Below are 19,358 nucleotides of genomic sequence, written 5' to 3' on the forward strand. Positions count from 1 at the left end.
ACATTACGTCATCTTTTGAGATGTCGGGCCTTAGGCCTCCCTTGACAAGCTTTGCGTTACAAGCTTTGTGTGACAATGAAAGCTTGTCAATCAACCTCGAGAATTTTGTTAGTCCACTTCCATTCATCCGGAACAGACATCGCATGCTTGGCTGATCGAGAATTTTACGGTTTGAAGCAACGCTCGCGCGCCAAATTAGCAGCTTTACACAGACAAATGTAACGGCCATAACGGCACAAATACCATTTCAGTATGAGTATACTATCAGTGCTACTCTTAGTTCATGGGATTTTTGCAGCGAATGGACAGGGAATTGGTAAAAGCGGTAAGTATTTATTATGAGGCACGTATCTAGTGCGCGAATGATTTATATAGATTAAATAGGATGGTACGGTTGGCGGTCAAAACGACATCATTTACTGTATTATTTGTCCATTGCACATAATTTTTTGTGGAAATTTTGCCCATAAAATCAAAAGAAAATAAATGAAACGCGGCAAGTTGTCGCTATATATCTCTTATTTCAAAAAATACTTTTATTATTTTGTCGTTGTAAAGAGTGTTTTACTTCAAATTCATTTTCTTCTTATATATTGTTTTTGCATAAATTTTCTCTTTGTCACATTACCTTTACCACTTTACCATACCAAAATCAAATCGGCTGTCAGTACTTTCCCCACTAAAGCAAGGTTATCCAGCTGGCAGTTAATATAAGGTCAATTAAAGGTTCAAATGTCACTGCCAACTGGGTCATGGCTAGCAAAATGCATGGAGGTACGTGATTTTCCGGAAACGGGGAATTTAGGTTATCAGGAGCGGAATCCGGGTCACCGGGAAAAGGGTTCGAGTTACCGGGAAACGGGATTTGGGTTACCGAGAAACGAAATTCGGGTTACCGAAGCGGGATTTGGGTCACCAAGAACGGCATTGGGGTAACCGGGAACGGGATTGGGGTTAATGAAAACGGGATTTGCGTTAATATCATCGTCAAAATCACGTTTAGATAAATTGACCTAGGACCCTTTGTGGGGCTATTTTGATGCTTCATTCCTTCATCATTTCCCTATTTCTCTAAAGCTCCAACAAGAAGTCACATCTTTCCCCTTAATGTGTCGCAGAGAACACCGAGAAATTATCCAAACGTTTAGCCGTGCAATACCGTCACCTCCTGTGGCCAGCGGTAACCGATGAAAATCTACACGTCATCAAGGTCGTCATTCCATATACGGTCAAGACGGGCGGCTGGTTCTCTGGCCTGGGCGAGGCAGACAAGCTAATTATACGAAAGGCTTCATCAGTCATCGAGAGGTACACGTGCATCAAGTTTGAGGAACGCAAGCATCAACGAGATTATGTGGAGTTTTACATGGACAAAAGGTGAGACATTCTCTACTTACGCGCAAAAAAGGCGACACCCTATTATTGTGACTGCTTTAAGATTGTCATCCGCTATGGGACAGAGGAAGTAATGGACCGTTGGTGGCTCTTTGTGTTTTATAGCATAGCCAGGATTTGTGAGTCTGATTTCCATTTTATCATATAGCAGGGCTTGTGAAACTATATTCAATTTTATCATTATATCGTATAACCGGGTTTATTCTGATTTCCATTTTATCGTATAACGGGTTGTCCTGATATCCATTTTATTGTTTAGCGGGATTTGTGAGTCTGACATAGGACGCATAAGAGGGAGGCAGACCGTATCACTGGGTCAAGGCTGCCGTAACCCTGGTCACGTGACGCACGAGCTGATGCACACGCTGGGATTCTACCATGAGCACACGCGGCCCGACAGGGACAAGTTCGTCAGAATCCTGTGGGACAATATCAAACCGGGTAGGTAGAAGGGAGAGGGGGGGGGGGGGGGGGAGTGACGAGAGAAGAGAGGATTGGATGGGAGGGAAGCGGATAGGAAGGAGATTGACAAGTTCGTTAGATTATTGGGTACGGGAATTGCTCTGAGGGTAGTGGAGAGGGATAGAAAACACGATGTTTCTTATCCATTTCAGGAAATCGTCCACAATTCGAGATCCGATCAGAATCAAAGGCCACGACGCTTGGTCAGCAGTATGACTTCCGCTCAATCATGCACTACCGCAAAACTGAGTTCAGTAAGAACGGGCAGAACACCATTGAGGCTGTGCAGAACCCAGACATGGAACTTGGCTCCGTCAACTCGCTCTCTGCGGTGGACATCATGCAGATTAATCGCCTGTATAACTGCCCACAAGCTAGATTATTGGGTGAGGGAGGTTAATGAGCGGTCCTAAGTAGCCTGCGTAGCAAGTTTTTACGGAAATCGCGACCGAGCGAAGGAAAAAAAATCGAGCGAATAGTGTGGCCGCGGGAGGAATGGGGGGAGAGAGAGAAAACTTTGCTTCTCTCACCACTCTTCGTCCCCATTAACCGCCCGGCCATTCTCCTCGTCTCTATTTCCGCTGAAACTCCACAGAAATGCTTGCTGAGCAGTCTAATCTAGGGGTGGACCAAATGTTATATAAAAAATGAGGAACCATAAGGAAATCCACAAAAAAGGATAATGAATCCCCGTTCCCCTTTCCTAAAACCCTGCTTAAAGAAATTCAAAATTCAAATCAAATGACAGCGCACGTTTTAGTTGAATCACAAAATATCAAGACCACGTCTCATATAAATTCTAAAGAGGTATAATACACTAATCTATTCAATCTTATAGTTGATAACTATCACGTGACTGTCATAACGGGTCGCGCGGTGTTTGCCGGGACAGACGCAGGAGTTTTCGTGGAGCTGTACGGGCGTAGGGGGAACTCTGGAGAGATGGAGCTTAACTCACGTGTCAGTGACTTCGAGTCGGGAAGGTGTGTAGAAAAAAGGTAGTGAAACACTGCCTCCTAATGAGGGGTTTGGACCCAAGACCTCAACAACACTAACGACGAAGTGACGTATAGTAGTGGTTGAAGGGGGAGTAGTGGTGGAGGGGGGAGTAGTGGTGGAGGTGGTGAGTAGTGGTGGAGGGGGGAGTAGTGGTGGAGGGGTGAGTAGTGGTGGAGGGGGGGGAGAAGTGGTGGAGGGGGGGGAGAAGTGGTGGAGGGGGGAGTAGTGGTGGAGGGGGGGAGAAGTGGTGGAGGGGGGAGTAGTGGTTGAGGGGGTGAGTAGTGGTGGAGGGGGGGGGGGGGAAAGTGGTGGAGGGCGGAGTAGTGGTGGAGGGGGGGAGTAGTGGTTGAGAGGGCTCTCCCTCTTTCTGTTCTCAATACATTTGGAAGTAGGGGTGGGAGCGCCACCGAAAGGCGATGGGGCATCTTACTCTTGGCTTCCATTCTACCCCCCCCTCCTGATGATTGAAATCAAACCGATTGTGAAGTTTGCATTTGGTGTGCACAGTATCGACAAGTTCAACATAGTTGCTCCAACTCTTGGTGAGCTGACGAAAATCACAGTTCGGCAGAATGGCGAAGGCCTCCATGCTGCCTGGTACATAGACAAGGTGAGAAACTTAAGTCAGATTGTATTAGAACGGTAGTCTGTTTAGCAGCCTCTCCCTACAAGCGGCTGCTGTGAACCGAACCAGCTAAGCAGACTAGTAGGACTCCCAAGCAATACAGACACCACAGGTAACCCAAGCACTCGGTTTGTATTCTAGTACGCAAGGAGAATTTGTATAGTGACGAAAAATGGAAAATAAAAGAAAATAGACTTTATAGTGGACTCACTTTATTCTTGTCTCTTTGGGATCTCTCCCGAGTATTATGGGCCCATTTTACTCACTCGTTTCCCTTTCAGCACCCATACAATTAATTAATTTTCTATTTTTTATCACTATACAAATTCTCTTGCGTGCTGAATACAAACTAATTGCTTGGGTTACCTGTGAGAATACGAGCACGAAAAACGAACCTGTCCCTAAACTGTTTGCCTTGTCACGTGCGCTTGTGATGCCCTGTAATTTTTCTTTGGGTTGGGGGTGGGGGGGTTAGGGGTTAGCAAAAAGCTAGATCCGTCCCTGGTTGGCCCCCACTTTGCTCTTTTTTTCTAAGTTTAAAAAAAGTTATTTTTGAGCATCCAAAGTTTATAGTGCATGTTTTACTCTGTACTATTTATTTAAATTGCTTCCTTTGTCTGAGTGCGAAGAGCATAACCAGCACCATTTACAGGTTTTTATTCATATTTTTTCAGGTGATAGTTCGTGACGACAGGCGTAGAGTGGCATACACGTTTCCGTGCTCGTGCTGGCTGACAAGCCCAACTGACACCAAGACGCTCACTCCCTTGATGCTTGCGTGACGTGTTTTGACCTGCCTGCGTGACACTTGACCTTTCGTCCGATCACGTGCATCGTGCTAACCGAACGTGTATACAATGCAACTTTTACCAAGACTCTCACTTCCTTAAATTCCCATCGCACCTTAAAAGAATTGTAAATCTTAAGTAGGGGTCCGCTGTAAAATATGAGCTTACTTTGAGTAGTTTATGCTGTCACAGACATTCGCGCGTCTTAAAAAAATTTTTCGGCACATTTCGCGATCGCGGAGAGAAATCGTGTTTGCATGGGATTTAGTTTCGCAAATTTGAAAATCATATTCGAAATTGACAATACATCAGGAACAGGCCGATAATGGAAAGATAAAAGAACAGCGTAACTACACACACTACAAGGAACCGGGACAGGATGGTCAACTGCACAAAGGACATTATTGGAGAAAGATGTCGGGCGAATCTTTAAATGTAAAAAAAAAAAAAAAATAAATAAATAGATAATGCCTCCACCAAGGCTTTTACAAATGTTGCTTACAATTTGTTATAGGACCTTTGAAAACACAAATATATGATTTTTATAGCATTAAATCTCACATGAAAGTTCGCGGTCTGTATTTTTCGCGAGTATTTTATTTGAATTCGCGTTTTTTTTTAAATCGCGAAAATCGAGAATTAAGTTCATGCGAAAATTAAGCAGAAGAAGGTGTATCTGTAGCACTGATTATAAACTAAATTAACATAGTTGTCAACTAATCCGTAGAAAATCGTCGAAAAATGTGCGAGGGGGGACTCTAGCTAATTTTACATTGCAACTGCAGGAAATATTCTAATTTGATTTTAACTACTTTGCGAGTCCCTTTAGTCATAAGACTTTAAAAGAACAAACATGTTTTGAGCCAAAAATAAATTGTTATCTAACTCCTGTAACCCTGATGAATTTACGTCACGTTTTATAGTACCCTAGGCGACACAAGACAAATAAATCGATAACTAAAAATATAATTCTTACGTCATTTTTGCCTCAAGCTCCCTCCCCCACAAGGGGTATGTTTTGTCGTAGGTTGGGCAGGTTTGAAAGCAGCTGCAGTAAGGAGTGTGAATAGTACTAACGTACAGCAAGCGAGCTAACAAGGGAAATATTCGCTCAAGTAGGTATAAAACACTGTATAAAAGCTTACCCCAACCAATTTACACCACATTTCTAGGTCTTAAAAACGGCCCTTTGCTGAGATTAGTTGTAATATTTCGACAGAAGTGTGTTCGAATCGAAGACAGGTTTGTCTTCTAGTAAGAGCTATAGCTAAGTAAACTAAATAATGATATCACCACCACCCCAACGCACAATACCAATGGTCTTCCACTTTTCCCTTTACGTTAGACACTGTAGCTAAGGTTGTTTATCTTTGCCTGAAACCGTTTTGTTTGAGAATGGAATGGGTTTTGGGGTTGTTCATCCGTTGAGTTGTTGAACTTTGTAATGTGCCCCACATTCAAATACCGAGTACGATGCAAACTTTCTTTTAACTCCGTCTATTTATAGCTTAATCCTATTCAGATATAGTCTACTCTCAATTGTTGATGGTGGTTTCCGTTATTCGCTACCGACCACAGACAAAAGTTGAACCGAATAGTTTCCTTTTGACAGTTTTGGCATAAAAATCACACTGAAAGCATATGATAAGCCTTGCTAATTGTTCTATCAAGAGTGTTTATTATTCGTCGGCTTCCTTTCCTTGATAGCAGGCAAAAAAGATCTCGAGATTCGTCCCAAAGATGTCCAAAAAAGTCCCATAAGATGGATACTTTGTTAAAGTTAGAAAAAGACTGCATGACACATTTTTAGGTGCTATCGTTGTTCTTGTGTAGGAGTAATCATCTTAAGTTATTTCTTGTGGTCTTGTAGTATTTTGTTCTACCCAATAGAACTTCCTAGTTTTATTCAGCCCTTGTTTAGTTTTTTCTATGCAGATTTACTAAAGCTCTCAACTGTTCGTTCATCTATCAAATGTGTATAATTTGGTTTCAGTTTTGAAAAAAATTGCTTATTCATACAGTAAAAAGTATGGTTTCTATTTTTCTGATTGGTCTCTATGTATGGTATTGGTCATAACTCTCAATAATTCATGCTCACTAATTTTGTCTTTGATTACTTATTCTAGGGTACTCTAAAAAATAGTATTCAAAATGGCAATGGAAGGTGCTGCAAATTGCATTAAGTACATGGTTTTTCTCTTCAACTTTATATTCTTTGTAAGTATTTTTCAGCAGTGACTTGCCTCATATGTGGTTATTGTTGGACACCCTGTTTTGAAATTCACTGTACCCATTAGAAATGCAGCCTTGAATAGCCAAGGGGGGATGCTAAATCATAGGTATCCTATGGAAAAAGCATAGTATTTTTAGATTCCTTAATAAGAAATAAGAAATGACCCACTTTTTGGCTGCCAAGTGGGGGGTGCATGTGCACCCCCTGTATATGTGCCTCTAATCCTAAAATCTGCTGTATATGAGGTTCTTCTCCACTTAACCATATGTGCTGACAGTTATGGGCCCCTTGTCTTGGGCAGGGTGCATGTTTTGGCTGACAGTGTTGCTAGAGACACATTCTCCGTTCATATCAGGATACTCTGGTGCTAAAACAATGTATAAATCGTTAATTTTAAAAAATCTTCAAGCATCAACTGAAAGCCGTCAGATTATGCTAACCTTTAAAAATATTTTCTCCCTAGCTTGGAGGAGTTGGGTTGATGGGTGTGGGAATCTACGTACAGCTGAAAATTGGAGACTATGTTGAGTTACAGTCAGTAAAGTATATCACCGGCTCAATCATCATCATAGCCGTGGGAGCATTCATTGCTCTTGTCTCATTCTTTGGGTGCTGTGGTGCCATCAAGGAGCACAGATGCTTGCTGGCCACTGTAAGTGCAGATGATTTTCACATGGCTGTGTTTTTTCCTACTCTTCCTATTTTCTCCCAACTAGCCTCGTATTAAAAGATAGCCAACACCATAAACAACAAGACTTTCCGAGTTCTTCTATACAATAAACATTTGACCATGTATGATTGCTCTCTTTCAGTTCTTTGCATTGCTTTTCATCATCCTTGCGGTGGAGATTACTGGAACAGCATTGGGTTATGTCTACCGCAACAAGGTATAGTTGATAGCTAGTATACTGTAGGTTATCATATGGTTTCAATTTTTATTTGGAAATAATTTGCATGATTTAGTTTTTAAAAGATCAAATTGCACGAACTGCCTTTTTTTAGTTTTCTATTGTTTTAATAATTTGTAAAGCCAATCAGTGTCCAGTAATACTGCACTTAATTTCCTGAAAACTGCACTGCTCTCAGCCAATCAGAATCGAGTAATTTTGCAATCTATTTTAAAGAATGTATTCCACAAATAATTTATTATGCTCATAATAAAAGGTGAAAGCTCAAAATAGGGGGTCCCCTGAGGCTCACCCCTTCCCAATCGGTATACCAGTGTCACCCCCATGGCTATGTCCTCCCCCCTCTCTTTGGTATGCCCTTGTCAAAATTACCAGATATTGATTTTATTGCCACAATCCTTGTAGGTGGAGGAACAGCTTGGAAAAGACATGAATGATACCATTGTTTCATATGGCGAGAAAGGCAAGGAAGGCATCACCGATGCTTATGACGCAATCCAGAAGAAAGTAAGGTTTTGATATTGAGTGCATTGTTTAGGATAGTGAGACATGAAGATACCCCTTTTGTTCTTTTTGTTTGTAATTTTACGAATCATTGTCTCTTGCCTAAATACAATACAATACAATAATTCTTGTTTATCGAGGGTAGCATATTAACCTAACATTTGGCCCTCGTAAGTATTGTAAGCACTGTTACTGGGGGTAGTCACTGGCAGAGGGTTTATTGCATCCCCAGTAACATCCCTTCTGTTCAGGTTAGTGTAGTGCAGCTTGAAGAGACGGGACCTCTGGTTTAGTGTCCTTATCCGGGAAGACTGGAAACATGTCACTTGTGACACAAATTCGAATCGAGGCAGGAACCTGGAAAAAATCCCCAGTTTGAGACAGGGTTCACTAATGCACTAGGCCACCCGTGCTTCCACGAACAGCATGTTGTATGCCTGATTAAACACTACTTGATTTACAATTACCTTATCAGGTTTCATATAGAAAAGAGTCTTACTTGTAGAACAGGACAGGATAGCATTGGAAGCACAGAGGAGGTTTGTTAGTAATATAGCAGAAATGGAAATGCAGGACAGATGGAAAATATTTATAATTGGCAATGGAAGGTGCCAATTATAAGATGTAGAATAGTGCAGGTATATGTGCTTATGTGATAGAAAAAAAGGTTGCAATGATAATGACAAGTCTGGGTATTACAGTTATTCCTTAGTGATCTCCACTGTGCATAAGGTTTGCTTTTCATTTGTCCAATTCATTCCACTAGGAAAAATGCTGTGGCATTAATGGCTTCAAAGATTGGCAAAGGTCATATTACACCAAGGGAAACCACAGCATTGTGCCTGATAGTTGCTGCAAAACCGTGTCAAAGGGCTGCGGAATCAATTTCAAAGAGAATGACATCTACACCAAGGTATTCTATTTTACTGGCTTTGAAGGACATTTACTTTAAATTCTGGTGCCTCAAGTTAGAGATCTAAAGCGAAAGCCTGTTTAAGCAAAAGAAATATCTTGTTTTTAATAAGAGAAAAGAAACAACAGCAGATTATGGATCTGTCTGGTTTCCTAATTGTTGTTCTTACTGACCATTTAATGTTTGATGAATGATGATGTGAAATACAGCATTTTCATGTCACCATTTCTCTTCTGCAAAATGCCAATGAGCTATACTCAATAGGGCCATTTTTTTATTGTGATATCAAATAACATATAATGTTAGAACAAGCTTTTAATGGTTTTTTATTCTCTCTTTCATCAGGGATGCTTTGATACTGTGAAGACACTTCTGAAGGACAACCTGATAATCATTGGTGGTATTGGTATTGGGGTTGCTGTCATCCAGGTAGGGGTCAAGACTTGTGCATTAGATAAGGGTATTGCCTATCAAGAGTTTTATTTATTTTTACTTTATATGGAAAGAAAGTATCATAAATTAGATCCCACCCAACCTACTTGAATGTTTTTAGACTTCAGAAATGGTTATCAGTGTCTTCTTTGTAGTTGCTTGAATCTGGAGATACAGCTTAAATTTTGCAAGAAAACTTCAAATTAAGCTTTAATAAAATAATATATATCTTATATGATTTATAATAACTTGTACTAACTATTTAGCTGAAGGTAATGGTAGTGCTTTTTGAGAATTGTCTTGTATATGGCACCAATTCATCATCAGTTCCCTCTTTCTAATAGCATGGTCCCTTGAATGACACTGAGATTAATATTTTCCCTTTCTTTCAGATTCTGGCCATGATCTTTGCTATGGTGCTTGTCTGTAAGATTGGAGCCCAGTCCGAGTATGCCTGAGTATACATTCAGTGCAAGCTTATTTACACCAAGGAAATAGTATACCCCATGTAGATTAGACTAGCTAATTGTAATCTATAACATGCTGCAATGAACCCATTCGCCATCCAGCTAATGTTTTTAAGCTTTTTTTATACACATTCTATTTTTTTGTCTCACATCCAAAGATTAAAAAGCAGTGTTTTTCAGCAACGGGGCTTGTCACATCAGCAAGTCCCCTCCCCCTCCCCCACAGGATTTCATCACATAATTTCCTTCTGATATTGGGTTAAAACAATAACAAAGGTGTGTCTGACTAAGGCTCTTTAAAATGGCAGACACAAAAATTCAACATAGCTTATAGCTCAGAATAAGGGCTCCCTGTTGCTTTCAGAGTCTATTCGGGAGGTATACTCAGTAGCCAGTCATTCGCCTTTTTTTAACTTTGTTTCACGTCTTCTGCTGTCTTGTTATTAGTTTTTATGAGACCTTTTTCTAGTGTTTGTGCGCTTGCACAAAAAAGACAGAGTGACTTTAGAAACTTTTAGTTAATATTTATACGCAAAAGATTTTTTACTTTGTAATGTCTCTGTGAATGACTCTAAAATGAATTTGTCATATGTTTTAAACTAAAACAAAAAAGTAGGAATTTGATTGGCTAATGTTATAGGGATGATGTCCCTGAGTCATCTAGGAAGTTGTTATAACCATAATAAAATGTTTTTTTTTTTTTTTGTAAAGTATGCATCCTATTAAGGCATAGGATCCAGTCAACTACATATAATATAACCTCAAGAAATGTTTCAATTAATCTGTGAGTTTGTAACTAGGAGTGGTATACAAATAAGACCAGAGGAAAAGAGTGATTGAAAAGTTGCTGTAACTCACGATTTCATGTTGAATGTATACATGACACAAATAAACTTTTAATAATAAAGGTACAGAGAAAAAGTGTTTTTTAAGGCAAAGGGCAAATGCTTATTCTGGTGTCACCGGGGAATAGTTCTGTGTTTATTTGCATTTAGAAAGGTACAAAAAGAACGGCGTTTTTTTGGGGTCTTAAGTCTACTGTAATTGTGGTATGACTAGAAAAACTACGGATGAACACCCCCCTTCCTCTAACCTGGTGAAACCCGACCAGGTGAGGATTTTATCCCCACTTGGTGGATTTCTATTTTGCCAACCCGTACCTGCTAAGTTTTTAGACTCTCCCTGGCAGTTTCCGTCTCCCTGCTACAATTTCTCTCTGACCTGGTGGTCAGAAAAAATAGACGGAGACTAAACCCCTTGGAAAATTCCACCGAATTTGCCAACCTGGTGTGCTTTTTACGGAAAACCTACCGGAAAATTATTACTCGCCAAGTCTGTTACAGAGAGGTGTTCTCTGTGTAGAATAACTAGGTTGTCTGCGAATGCATGGCGGATTTTCGAAAATATGTCATGGTGTGTTTTTTGCCGCTATAAAAACAGAATTGACTTTTCGAAAGGGGGGGGGGGGGGGGCAAGCCAAAAATACAGTAATTGTAAAATACTAAACAGAACTTATATAATAATAATGATTAAATGTTTATTATACCCAACCCTATTGCAGTTAGAGCTGAATTACAGGAAGAGCGCCAACAAACTTACGTTCATTGATTCCACAAATCGTTCATTGTTTTATTGCGTTAAAGATTTATGGCACTATTTTCTTCTATAAGCGAAAATGAGTAAAAGAACATCACTCAAAAAGCCCAACACAAATAAATTGACCACACAAAACAAGAACAAAAGGTCTAGTAGCGGAGAGGGGTGGTTTGGCTTCGATTTGTGTGGTAACCCTCGCCATCCGGACCTTACTGCATGGATGTTGAAAACATATTTATAACCTGGTTATTGAGAAAAGGTTATTCGTGTGGGATGCAATAGAAGAAACGATCATATTATTGCACCACTTTCGAGCGTGTTGATGAAAAACATTTAAGTAGTTCCGGTCAGCGGTTTTAAATGATTCAACTTCCGGGCTCTCGAAAGAAAGAAGAGAGGGAGTTTGGGTCTCCAGTTGAAAATAAATAATATAATAGCATTAATAATTCTTGGCATAAAATATTATTTATATCTTTCTATATCAAAAAGAGCATTTTTTCATACTAGGGGGAACTACAATCGCTCACTTCACAGTGAATGTAAATAACAACTCCACAAACAGATAAGAAGGTATTTTATTATATTTTTCGTCACATTTTGTTTTATTGTAACGTGCCATATATTTACAGTAACTATAAATGAAACACGTGAAATACAACATTAGCTTGGGAAACCTGTGGTTTAAAATGACGCTATTCTTTAGCGCGCACGTGAAAATAACGAAACCTGAACAAGTTTTTTGCTTCAAAATCGCTTCATTCTCTATTTCTTATCTGTCCAATCACCAGGGATGATTTGAAATTTAGGTTTCTTTGCACTATTGATGTTTAACCCATTATTTCTAACTTGATCATATCTCTTTAGCCTCTTTTTTGCTACTTTTTATGATCATGCGCGTGCCTTTTCTACCGCAGGTCCTTGTGAGTCTCTTTGGCCTGGCCGTAGCCGGCGGCCTCTCTCAGACAACATTTCCTTACTACGACCACAATTCAATGGATTGTTGTACGTTCTTCATAGTGGGAATACTTTATAGTAATTCCATTTTCCTAGCACGCAACAGAAAAGGACGATCTTTTTTTCTAACGTGGACGTGATTGATGAAAGGAAATCACGTGACAAGAAATTCTCCCTTGTGGGGAGGACCAGGGGTTGAAACTTGATTCATGTGGTCAACAAACCTTTCACTCAAGCGAGCCAAAAACGGAGAACAGAAACCTCTAGCAGGTAAAAATGAAGCGGGAGTTTTCACTTAAAGCGTGTTAAACAAGTTTATACGTCTTTTAAGCAACGTTTGGTTGAATGTTTCGGGAAATAGAAATTATAACGTAGCTCAGTGAAATGAGTGTGCTGTCTTCCACTTTCTTTCGGTCGGGCATCCTTTTGCTAGCTGCAAGTACGAACACGACTGAATTAGACCGAAAGATATAATCTCACTTTATGTCTATTAATCTCATTTAAAAAAATTTCATTTGCTGTGGACAGAACGTGTTTTTTTGAAAATATTTAATCACGGAAAAATCACGCGTTTTCCTTTAGTTCAACCGTTTCGTTTGATTACTTAAGTTATTTGGAGTTTGATCAGAGGAGTTTGGTTTTGTAACCGCCCATCAAACAGATTACATTTCACTCACAATCAAATTACACAATTAATAGTTTCCCAATAGTTTTATATTTCAAAATTGATTTACGATGCGAAGTAATGTTCTTGGTATGCAGCGGCGTAGCCTGGATTTTTAACAGGAGGGGTGCAAAAGGACCTTTGAAGGCATTTTCTCCTGTATTTTAGATAATGCCTCATACATTTACTGTATTTTTTGCTGCTTGAAGGGGGGCCCCGGGCCCCCTGTGCCACCCCCCTGGCTTCGCCCCTGGTATGGTAATATTTTGTCTGTCCAAAAATGCTATCCTAATAGTAATATTACAACTTTGTTCCTATAAAGAGCAGCATTTATTCAATTGTTTTATTCAATGATTTTCTAGATACAGCAAAAGAACAGAATTCAACATGGCAATGGAAGGGGCAGCAAAATGCATCAAGCGAACATTGTTTTTCTTCAACTTCATCTTCTTTGTATGTACTAAGACCATTCTACAACTACAGCAGTTTATATAATTAGCCATATTACAATATTGATGACGCTCATTTTGAATCTCATTTTGAAAGAAAAAAACATTTATTGGATACCATGCATTTTGAATGCCATCTATATCATCAATGTCATAGCCGTAGCAGGCCTCGAATTATGGGGTAGGGGGAGGCACGGTACAGAAAAAATAAGAAAACATTGGGTGACACAGCCACGACCCTACTGGTCATATAAATCTTGAAAATATTGGGGCTCACGTGCCCCCAGTGCCCCACCCCCTGCTATGACCCTGAATGTATATCTATAGCATTCCTGTATTTCTATGATTGACACTCAATCTATTACAAATACAATTTCACCAGCTGGCCGGCCTTGGCTTGATGGCTGTTGGAATTTATGTACAGCTGAAAACTGGAGACTATATTGATCTACAGTCAGTAAAATATGCCACTGGTTATATCATCGTAATTGCTGCTGGTGCACTCATTGCCCTGATCTCCTTCTTTGGGTGCTGTGGTGCCATCAAAGAGAGCCGTTGTTTGCTAGCTGCTGTAAGTGTAATGATTGTTCATGCTGTTTACTTGATAACCTGTCAAGTATACTCCAAGGATTTGAGGGAGGGGCTAGGGTTGTAACTTGTGGTAGTTGATAACTTATGTGTTCACATTCTTGTCCTTTCTCACATATAAAAATATGGCTACCCATTGTGGGGCCAGTGGTATTGCGACTATTAAACAGGATATTTCTTCAATTTGCACACAACCCCCATGGTATACACAGAGGCTATTGCACCAAACAGCTTTTAGGAGCCCTCCTCTTATTCCCCCCCCCCCCCCCTATCTCTATCTGGAGATGGCTAAAGATAATTGTATTTTGTATTTTCAGTTCTTTACCCTGCTTTTCATTATCCTTGCTACTGAGGCTGCAGGCACGGCACTGGGTTTTGTCTACCGTGACAAGGTATCTACTTTAGTAACAAACTATAAACACTTGGTGACAAAACGTCTTGAAGCACTACCGCTTTCAAAAGCCCAAAATTATGTCCTTCTTTCCTTCTAAGAGGACAGAGTCTTCACTGTTTTTATCTTTAAGCCTGCAACCTGAATTGGTGGTAAATTTAATAATGGTATAGTAAGCAATACATGGAAGGAACATTTTGACTGGTGGCTTATACATTTTGTAGGTCAACCAGAAGCTACGCCAAGATATGAACAACACTCTTGACAGTTACGGTCAGAAAGGAAAGGAAGGCATTACTCTTGCTTATGACTTGATCCAGAAAATGGTGAGCTAGTGATATTATCAAACAGTCAGTTAGCCAACCAAAGGCCATTAAGTCCCCGTAGCAGGGGATTGGGCAATAACTAGTAGGGGCATGGCTGTGCCCCCAGCTTCTGTGTCGTGCCTCCCCCCTCCCCCCCCCCCAATATATCAAGGCCTGCTACAGCTTTGGTCAGTCACTCTTTTGGTTGGTCTGTATAGCAGTCAGTTATCTGCTGGTCTGTCAGTTAGTTGATCACTCTTTTGGTTGATCTGTCAGTTGCTCATTCAGTCTGGCCAGTCAGTTAGTTGATCACTCTTTTGGTTGGTCTGTATAGCAGTCAGTCATTCTGCTGGTCTGTCAGTTAGTTGATCACTCTTTTGGTTGGTCTGTCAGTTGCTCATTGAGTCTGGCCAGTCAGTTAGTTGATCACTCTTTTGGTTGGTCTGTATAGCAGTCAGTCATTCTGCTGGTCTGTCAGTTAGTTGATCACTCTTTTGGTTGGTCTGTCAGTTGCTCATTCAGTCTGGCCAGTCAGAGGAGGCCTGTCCATCATTCATCTATTCATTTGTTTTTAAAAGCCTCAATTATTTAGCTAGTTTTACTTGATGGCTACCATTGACTGTGTTTCACCAGGAGAAGTGCTGTGGTATAAATGGATATGAAGACTGGCAACAAACCCCATTTGCTAATGGTAGTAGCACCTTAGTGCCTGATAGCTGCTGCAAAAAAGAAACCAAGGACTGTGGGTCTAACTTTGCTCAAGATGACATCAATACCAAGGTACTGTACCCATAAGCGTGGCCTCATTTTCCATAATCTTTTAGAGGCATGCTAGGATTAATTAGATTATTTCTACTTTAACTATATTTTTTAACTTGGGCTAGTGATTTTCAGGAAAATACAGTAAAATAATATTATCTTTTGGGATTATTTTAAAATTTTGCTTCAGGGATGTCTGGGTACTATCATGAAACTGCTAAAGGACAACTTGATGATTGTTGGTGGTGTCGGAGTTGGTGTTGCTGTTATTCAGGTACTGTATTGGTAGAGTTATATAATTTTTTCTATGTATTTGAGGTAACTACAATGACAATCTAACATTTTTTTCCAGATTCTGGCCATGACCTTCGCTATGGTGCTTATCTGTAAGATTGGAGCCCAGTCTGAGTATGCATGATCATCAGGTTATATTTAAAAAATACAGTTTATATCCTATAAAGGATAAGCCAACACACTTTTCCTGAAACAATAGACTTAGGAAACACTTTTTTAAAAGTTTTATGAATGCTTTACTTCGCTAGCAGTTACTAACCTTTATATATGTAAATTACTCACTCTGCCGTGTGCCTTAGAGTCACATGGCAAAACATTTGTGAGATTTGGATTCATTTGTAGGAAATATTCCACCTCCATTTTCTCTATTTTTGCATAAGAGCATGTAGGGCTAAGCCTAACATTGCCTAAACTTGGGCAAGGAAGTTTTTAATAAAGAAAACTTAAAAGCCCAACATTTGTGAGCATCTATTGTTCCATTACTTATATGCTAATAACTAGTTTATTTCTTGTGAAATTCAGTTCATTTTTTTAAGAAATTTTATTAATGAAATACTGTAAAATTAATAAATAGAATCTCGGATAAGGCTAAAAATGCAAGTAGAACCCTGCAATAAGCAAGAGTAGTTTTGAAAGATGCTTAATTTCTGGATGAACTGAATGGAAATTGGAATAACACCCCTGAGTCATCAGTCAAGGACTGACTACTGCAGACAATCATGTCTTCCAACTCATCATCGATGTAAGCAGGGTTTGGGGTAGGCATAGAGAGAAAGTCCTTTCCAAGTGACATCTGTCCATTATTGGAGAAATCATCTGTGAGATCAGTCATTAAGTGCCTTAGCTGCTTGTCTCCTTGGAGTAGATTCAGGTTACTGAGATCAGAGTGAAGGTTTTCGTTATCAGGGTTTCTTGAGCCATTCTTATCTTCCATCTCCAGATTCGATCCAGGCCCCCTGAGCTTCTGAATCTGCACATTGAACTCCCATAAGTCCTTATTTACCTCGATTTGCTTCTTTATCTTATTGAGCTCATGAATTTGGCGTTTTATGGACTCCTCTAGTAAAACATGCTTATCCTTGAGCTGTTCATGTAGTTTGTACTGTGTCGGTGAGAGCCCTTTTGGCAAGGGGAGGTTCCATGGTGACTCTGCCTTTGACACAGGTTTTTCTTTTGGAAGATCCTCATCTGACCCAAAACCAGCATCAGAAACATCACTTGGCAACAAGGAATCCAAGACTTGGGATACAGAGGCCCCAGATGACATTAGCCTACTAGCTTTAAATGCATTACCACTTCCTAAGGCAGGGGACTTAACAAGTTCTCCGATCGAGCTTGGCTCTGATATAATGCTCCCTGGACTAAGTGGTTTTGAGTTTTGGGGTTCACTCCCTACTGATACAGCATCTGACATGGGCAAATCACTAAATGTGCTTTCCCCAGAGGACCTTGAGGGCATATCTGTTGGGCCAGAAGGACTACTGACTCCAGAAGTTTTAGAAATAAGTTGCTTCTGTTCTAGATTCTCAAAGCTCTGCAGGTCTTGTTGTAAAGTTCTGGCTTGGTTAGCAGTAACTTCTGCTTGGCTGGCCGTCGTGGAGGTGGCAATAATGAACTCAGGTCTGGAGTTCCATTGATTATATGAGATGTAACAACAGCTCCTTATCCAGAGATAGGCTTGCCCCTTGGTCAGAAATCGGTAATAACAAGTATTCACCCGACCTTTATAAACTAATATCTTGTGATAGCGTGTAATATTCTCTAAGTCATTCGGATGGATGTTCTGATACAGCGAGGAACCAACCAGCTCATTTGACATGTAACCTATCACAGACAGTCCACGCTGGTCTAAATGAGTGAATTTCCAGTTCAAAGTTAAACGTGCGGTGAATTCCATTTTTTTTAAGCTTGGGGAAGACACTAACTTAGTTGGACGCTCAGTCTCTAGGCAACACAGTGTGACCAAATTCAGCTTCCGGGTTATTTCAGGTTTTGTTTTCATATCGTGACTTACGCCTTGCATGACATACGCCTGCGCTATACACCGCATCGCGGCGAACCCAGTAGAGTCCACGAGAGGACCATAACACATGCACAAGCTGAAATCAAAGAGGTCACTCAGTGGGGTGGCTGTGGCGCTAGACTCGGGGAGCCGATACATCACAAGTTCGTGTTCGTATAATCTCTGCAGTCGGACATCCATCGCCTCGCAATCCCTAGACTCTAAGTACTCGCTCAATCGAGTGTTTATAATTTTCTCTGGCAAATAGCCTAACTGAGATGTAATGTTATCAGAGACAAAACTAATAGACCCTGAACTGTCGATACTCATAATAAAACCATCCATTGCTTCGATGATTAGTTGGCACAGCTCAGGATCACTCACAAACGGTGGCTGCCAACCTTCCCTTGGCTTTGAACAGCTCGCGGGCGACAAGTCCTTCTGGCTTTTCAGGCAAGCAATCGCTTTCTTCAGTACTGTGGACTTATCAACCTTGCGCGAGGATGGCGAAATGATAGACGCCAGTTCTCCGATAAGTACGTTGAATCTATCCCGCCGTTTCTTTTCATTCATATTCCGATTAACTCGTTTACTTTCGGATATCTTCGGCCCGTGTTTATCGTCCATGCTTTCAATGCAGTCGTCCGCTTCCATTTTGTCGTTGTCTTCCAGTTTTTCGCTAGCTACATTTGCTTGTCTTTATTATTCTGCCTCCGGATCTGTTCTGAGCCTTGAAGTTGTCGGCAATCTAATTTGAAATGCAAAACCACTTAGTGTGTAAGCCGGGAGCCAACGTTTACGTTTGAATGCATGTGACTTCAATACACATGTTCCGCGGTCGTTATATAACAACTCGCGCCTTCAAGCGCAATTCACGTGTACTCGAAACATGTGACAGACAGGACTTCAGGGGCAGGGGGGGGGGGGGGGGGGGGAAGGGGGGCTGGAGCGCCATTCCCCCCTTTTTTTCTGAGCGGATCTTCCTTTATATATGAAAGTTTTTTTTTAACCAGCGAGTTTCAAGCAGTACATATGCAACCGACAACAAATAAAAAACCTTGGTTATCTCCCGCGTTGTTCTATAAATAGCGCTTATGGAACCATCACACAGCCCTCCCCCCAGAAACCACCGACCACACATCCACCTGAAACTACTCAACCCCCCTCCCCTCCCCCCCAATTATAGGACCACTCCGCCGCACGCCCCTGAAGTTCGAATATGTTTATTATTTTCATTATTTTCTTATTGTGATCATATTTGCAAAAAAAGCGGAAAATAAGGTCAGTCTTCTTGTTTGGCATTACAAGCATAATCTTTTTTATACAATAAGACCCCAAACCGGGTAACAAAAACACCACAAACCACTAATAGAAGACAATATCCGAAGTTATTTAATACGGGTGGGAAGGATTGCCAGAAAAAAAATCATGTTAAAACCAAAAAAAAAAATAATAAACCTGCATGGGGAAACAAGGGAAAAAACGCACACCAAATTATGTGCCTCTTAATGCAATACTAACGCTTAATAAAATATGCCGCTATGTAACTGATAAAACAGGTAACGTTTTTAACGTCTAATGAACACTTTGACGCTTTGTGTTATAATCAAATTACGATTGGCAAAAAAAA

At 40.4% G+C, this 19,358-nt stretch overlaps 4 protein-coding genes across 5 annotated transcripts; 3 read left to right on the forward strand and 1 right to left on the reverse strand.

Annotated features, from left to right (window-relative positions):
• The first annotated feature begins 110 nt into the window (after positions 1-110).
• LOC5519864 (astacin-like metalloprotease toxin 3) lies at positions 111-5,235 on the forward strand. The gene is made up of 7 exons (XM_001639604.3): positions 111-325; positions 1,119-1,377; positions 1,655-1,836; positions 2,010-2,243; positions 2,696-2,840; positions 3,364-3,466; positions 4,156-5,235. Exons 1-7 carry the CDS (start codon positions 253-255, stop codon positions 4,261-4,263), a joined length of 1,104 nt encoding a protein of 367 aa, XP_001639654.3. The 5' UTR covers positions 111-252; the 3' UTR covers positions 4,264-5,235.
• Positions 5,236-5,258: 23 nt separating this feature from the next.
• On the forward strand, positions 5,259-10,637 carry LOC5519865 (tetraspanin-9). Of its 2 annotated transcripts, none has more exons than XM_032364842.2 (8): positions 5,259-5,384; positions 6,396-6,486; positions 6,966-7,154; positions 7,315-7,389; positions 7,816-7,917; positions 8,681-8,827; positions 9,173-9,256; positions 9,652-10,637. In XM_032364842.2, the coding sequence occupies exons 2-8, from the start codon at positions 6,421-6,423 to the stop codon at positions 9,715-9,717; spliced, it is 729 nt and encodes a 242-aa protein (XP_032220733.1). In that variant the 5' UTR covers positions 5,259-5,384; positions 6,396-6,420; the 3' UTR covers positions 9,718-10,637. The 2 variants fall into 2 exon arrangements, with proteins under 2 accessions (XP_032220733.1, XP_001639655.1); XM_001639605.3 differs by having other exon boundaries at positions 5,265-5,388.
• A 1,757-nt stretch (positions 10,638-12,394) lies between these two features.
• LOC5519785 (CD63 antigen) lies at positions 12,395-16,181 on the forward strand. Its single transcript, XM_001639606.3, has 8 exons — positions 12,395-12,546; positions 13,303-13,393; positions 13,772-13,960; positions 14,295-14,369; positions 14,593-14,694; positions 15,307-15,453; positions 15,623-15,706; positions 15,785-16,181. The coding sequence occupies exons 2-8, from the start codon at positions 13,328-13,330 to the stop codon at positions 15,848-15,850; spliced, it is 729 nt and encodes a 242-aa protein (XP_001639656.1). The 5' UTR covers positions 12,395-12,546; positions 13,303-13,327; the 3' UTR covers positions 15,851-16,181.
• LOC5519866 (circadian locomoter output cycles protein kaput) lies at positions 15,939-18,598 on the reverse strand. The gene has a single exon (XM_001639692.3). It carries the CDS (start codon positions 18,380-18,382, stop codon positions 16,367-16,369), a length of 2,016 nt encoding a protein of 671 aa, XP_001639742.1. The 5' UTR covers positions 18,383-18,598; the 3' UTR covers positions 15,939-16,366.
• Between the last annotated feature and the right edge of the window lie 760 nt (positions 18,599-19,358).

Source organism: Nematostella vectensis, chromosome 6 (assembly GCF_932526225.1).
Source record: "Nematostella vectensis chromosome 6, jaNemVect1.1, whole genome shotgun sequence".
Classification (NCBI taxonomy): domain Eukaryota; kingdom Metazoa; phylum Cnidaria; class Anthozoa; order Actiniaria; family Edwardsiidae; genus Nematostella; species Nematostella vectensis.

Excerpts from the sequence above, each read along its gene's own strand:
- LOC5519864 (XM_001639604.3), top strand. The coding sequence starts at position 253 with ATGAGTATACTATCAGTGCTACTCTTAGTTCATGGGATTTTTGCAGCG. Across the intron at positions 1,378-1,654 it reads GAGTTTTACATGGACAAAAG|CGGGATTTGTGAGTCTGACA; the intron begins GTGAGACATTCT and ends TTTATTGTTTAG. Across the intron at positions 2,841-3,363 it reads AGTGACTTCGAGTCGGGAAG|TATCGACAAGTTCAACATAG; the intron begins GTGTGTAGAAAA and ends TGGTGTGCACAG.
- LOC5519865 (XM_032364842.2), top strand. The coding sequence starts at position 6,421 with ATGGCAATGGAAGGTGCTGCAAATTGCATTAAGTACATGGTTTTTCTC. Across the intron at positions 7,918-8,680 it reads ATGACGCAATCCAGAAGAAA|GAAAAATGCTGTGGCATTAA; the intron begins GTAAGGTTTTGA and ends TCATTCCACTAG. Across the intron at positions 8,828-9,172 it reads AGAATGACATCTACACCAAG|GGATGCTTTGATACTGTGAA; the intron begins GTATTCTATTTT and ends CTCTTTCATCAG.
- LOC5519785 (XM_001639606.3), top strand. The coding sequence starts at position 13,328 with ATGGCAATGGAAGGGGCAGCAAAATGCATCAAGCGAACATTGTTTTTC. Across the intron at positions 13,394-13,771 it reads TCTTCAACTTCATCTTCTTT|CTGGCCGGCCTTGGCTTGAT; the intron begins GTATGTACTAAG and ends CAATTTCACCAG. Across the intron at positions 14,370-14,592 it reads GTTTTGTCTACCGTGACAAG|GTCAACCAGAAGCTACGCCA; the intron begins GTATCTACTTTA and ends TACATTTTGTAG.
- LOC5519866 (XM_001639692.3), bottom strand. The coding sequence starts at position 18,382 with ATGGAAGCGGACGACTGCATTGAAAGCATGGACGATAAACACGGGCCG.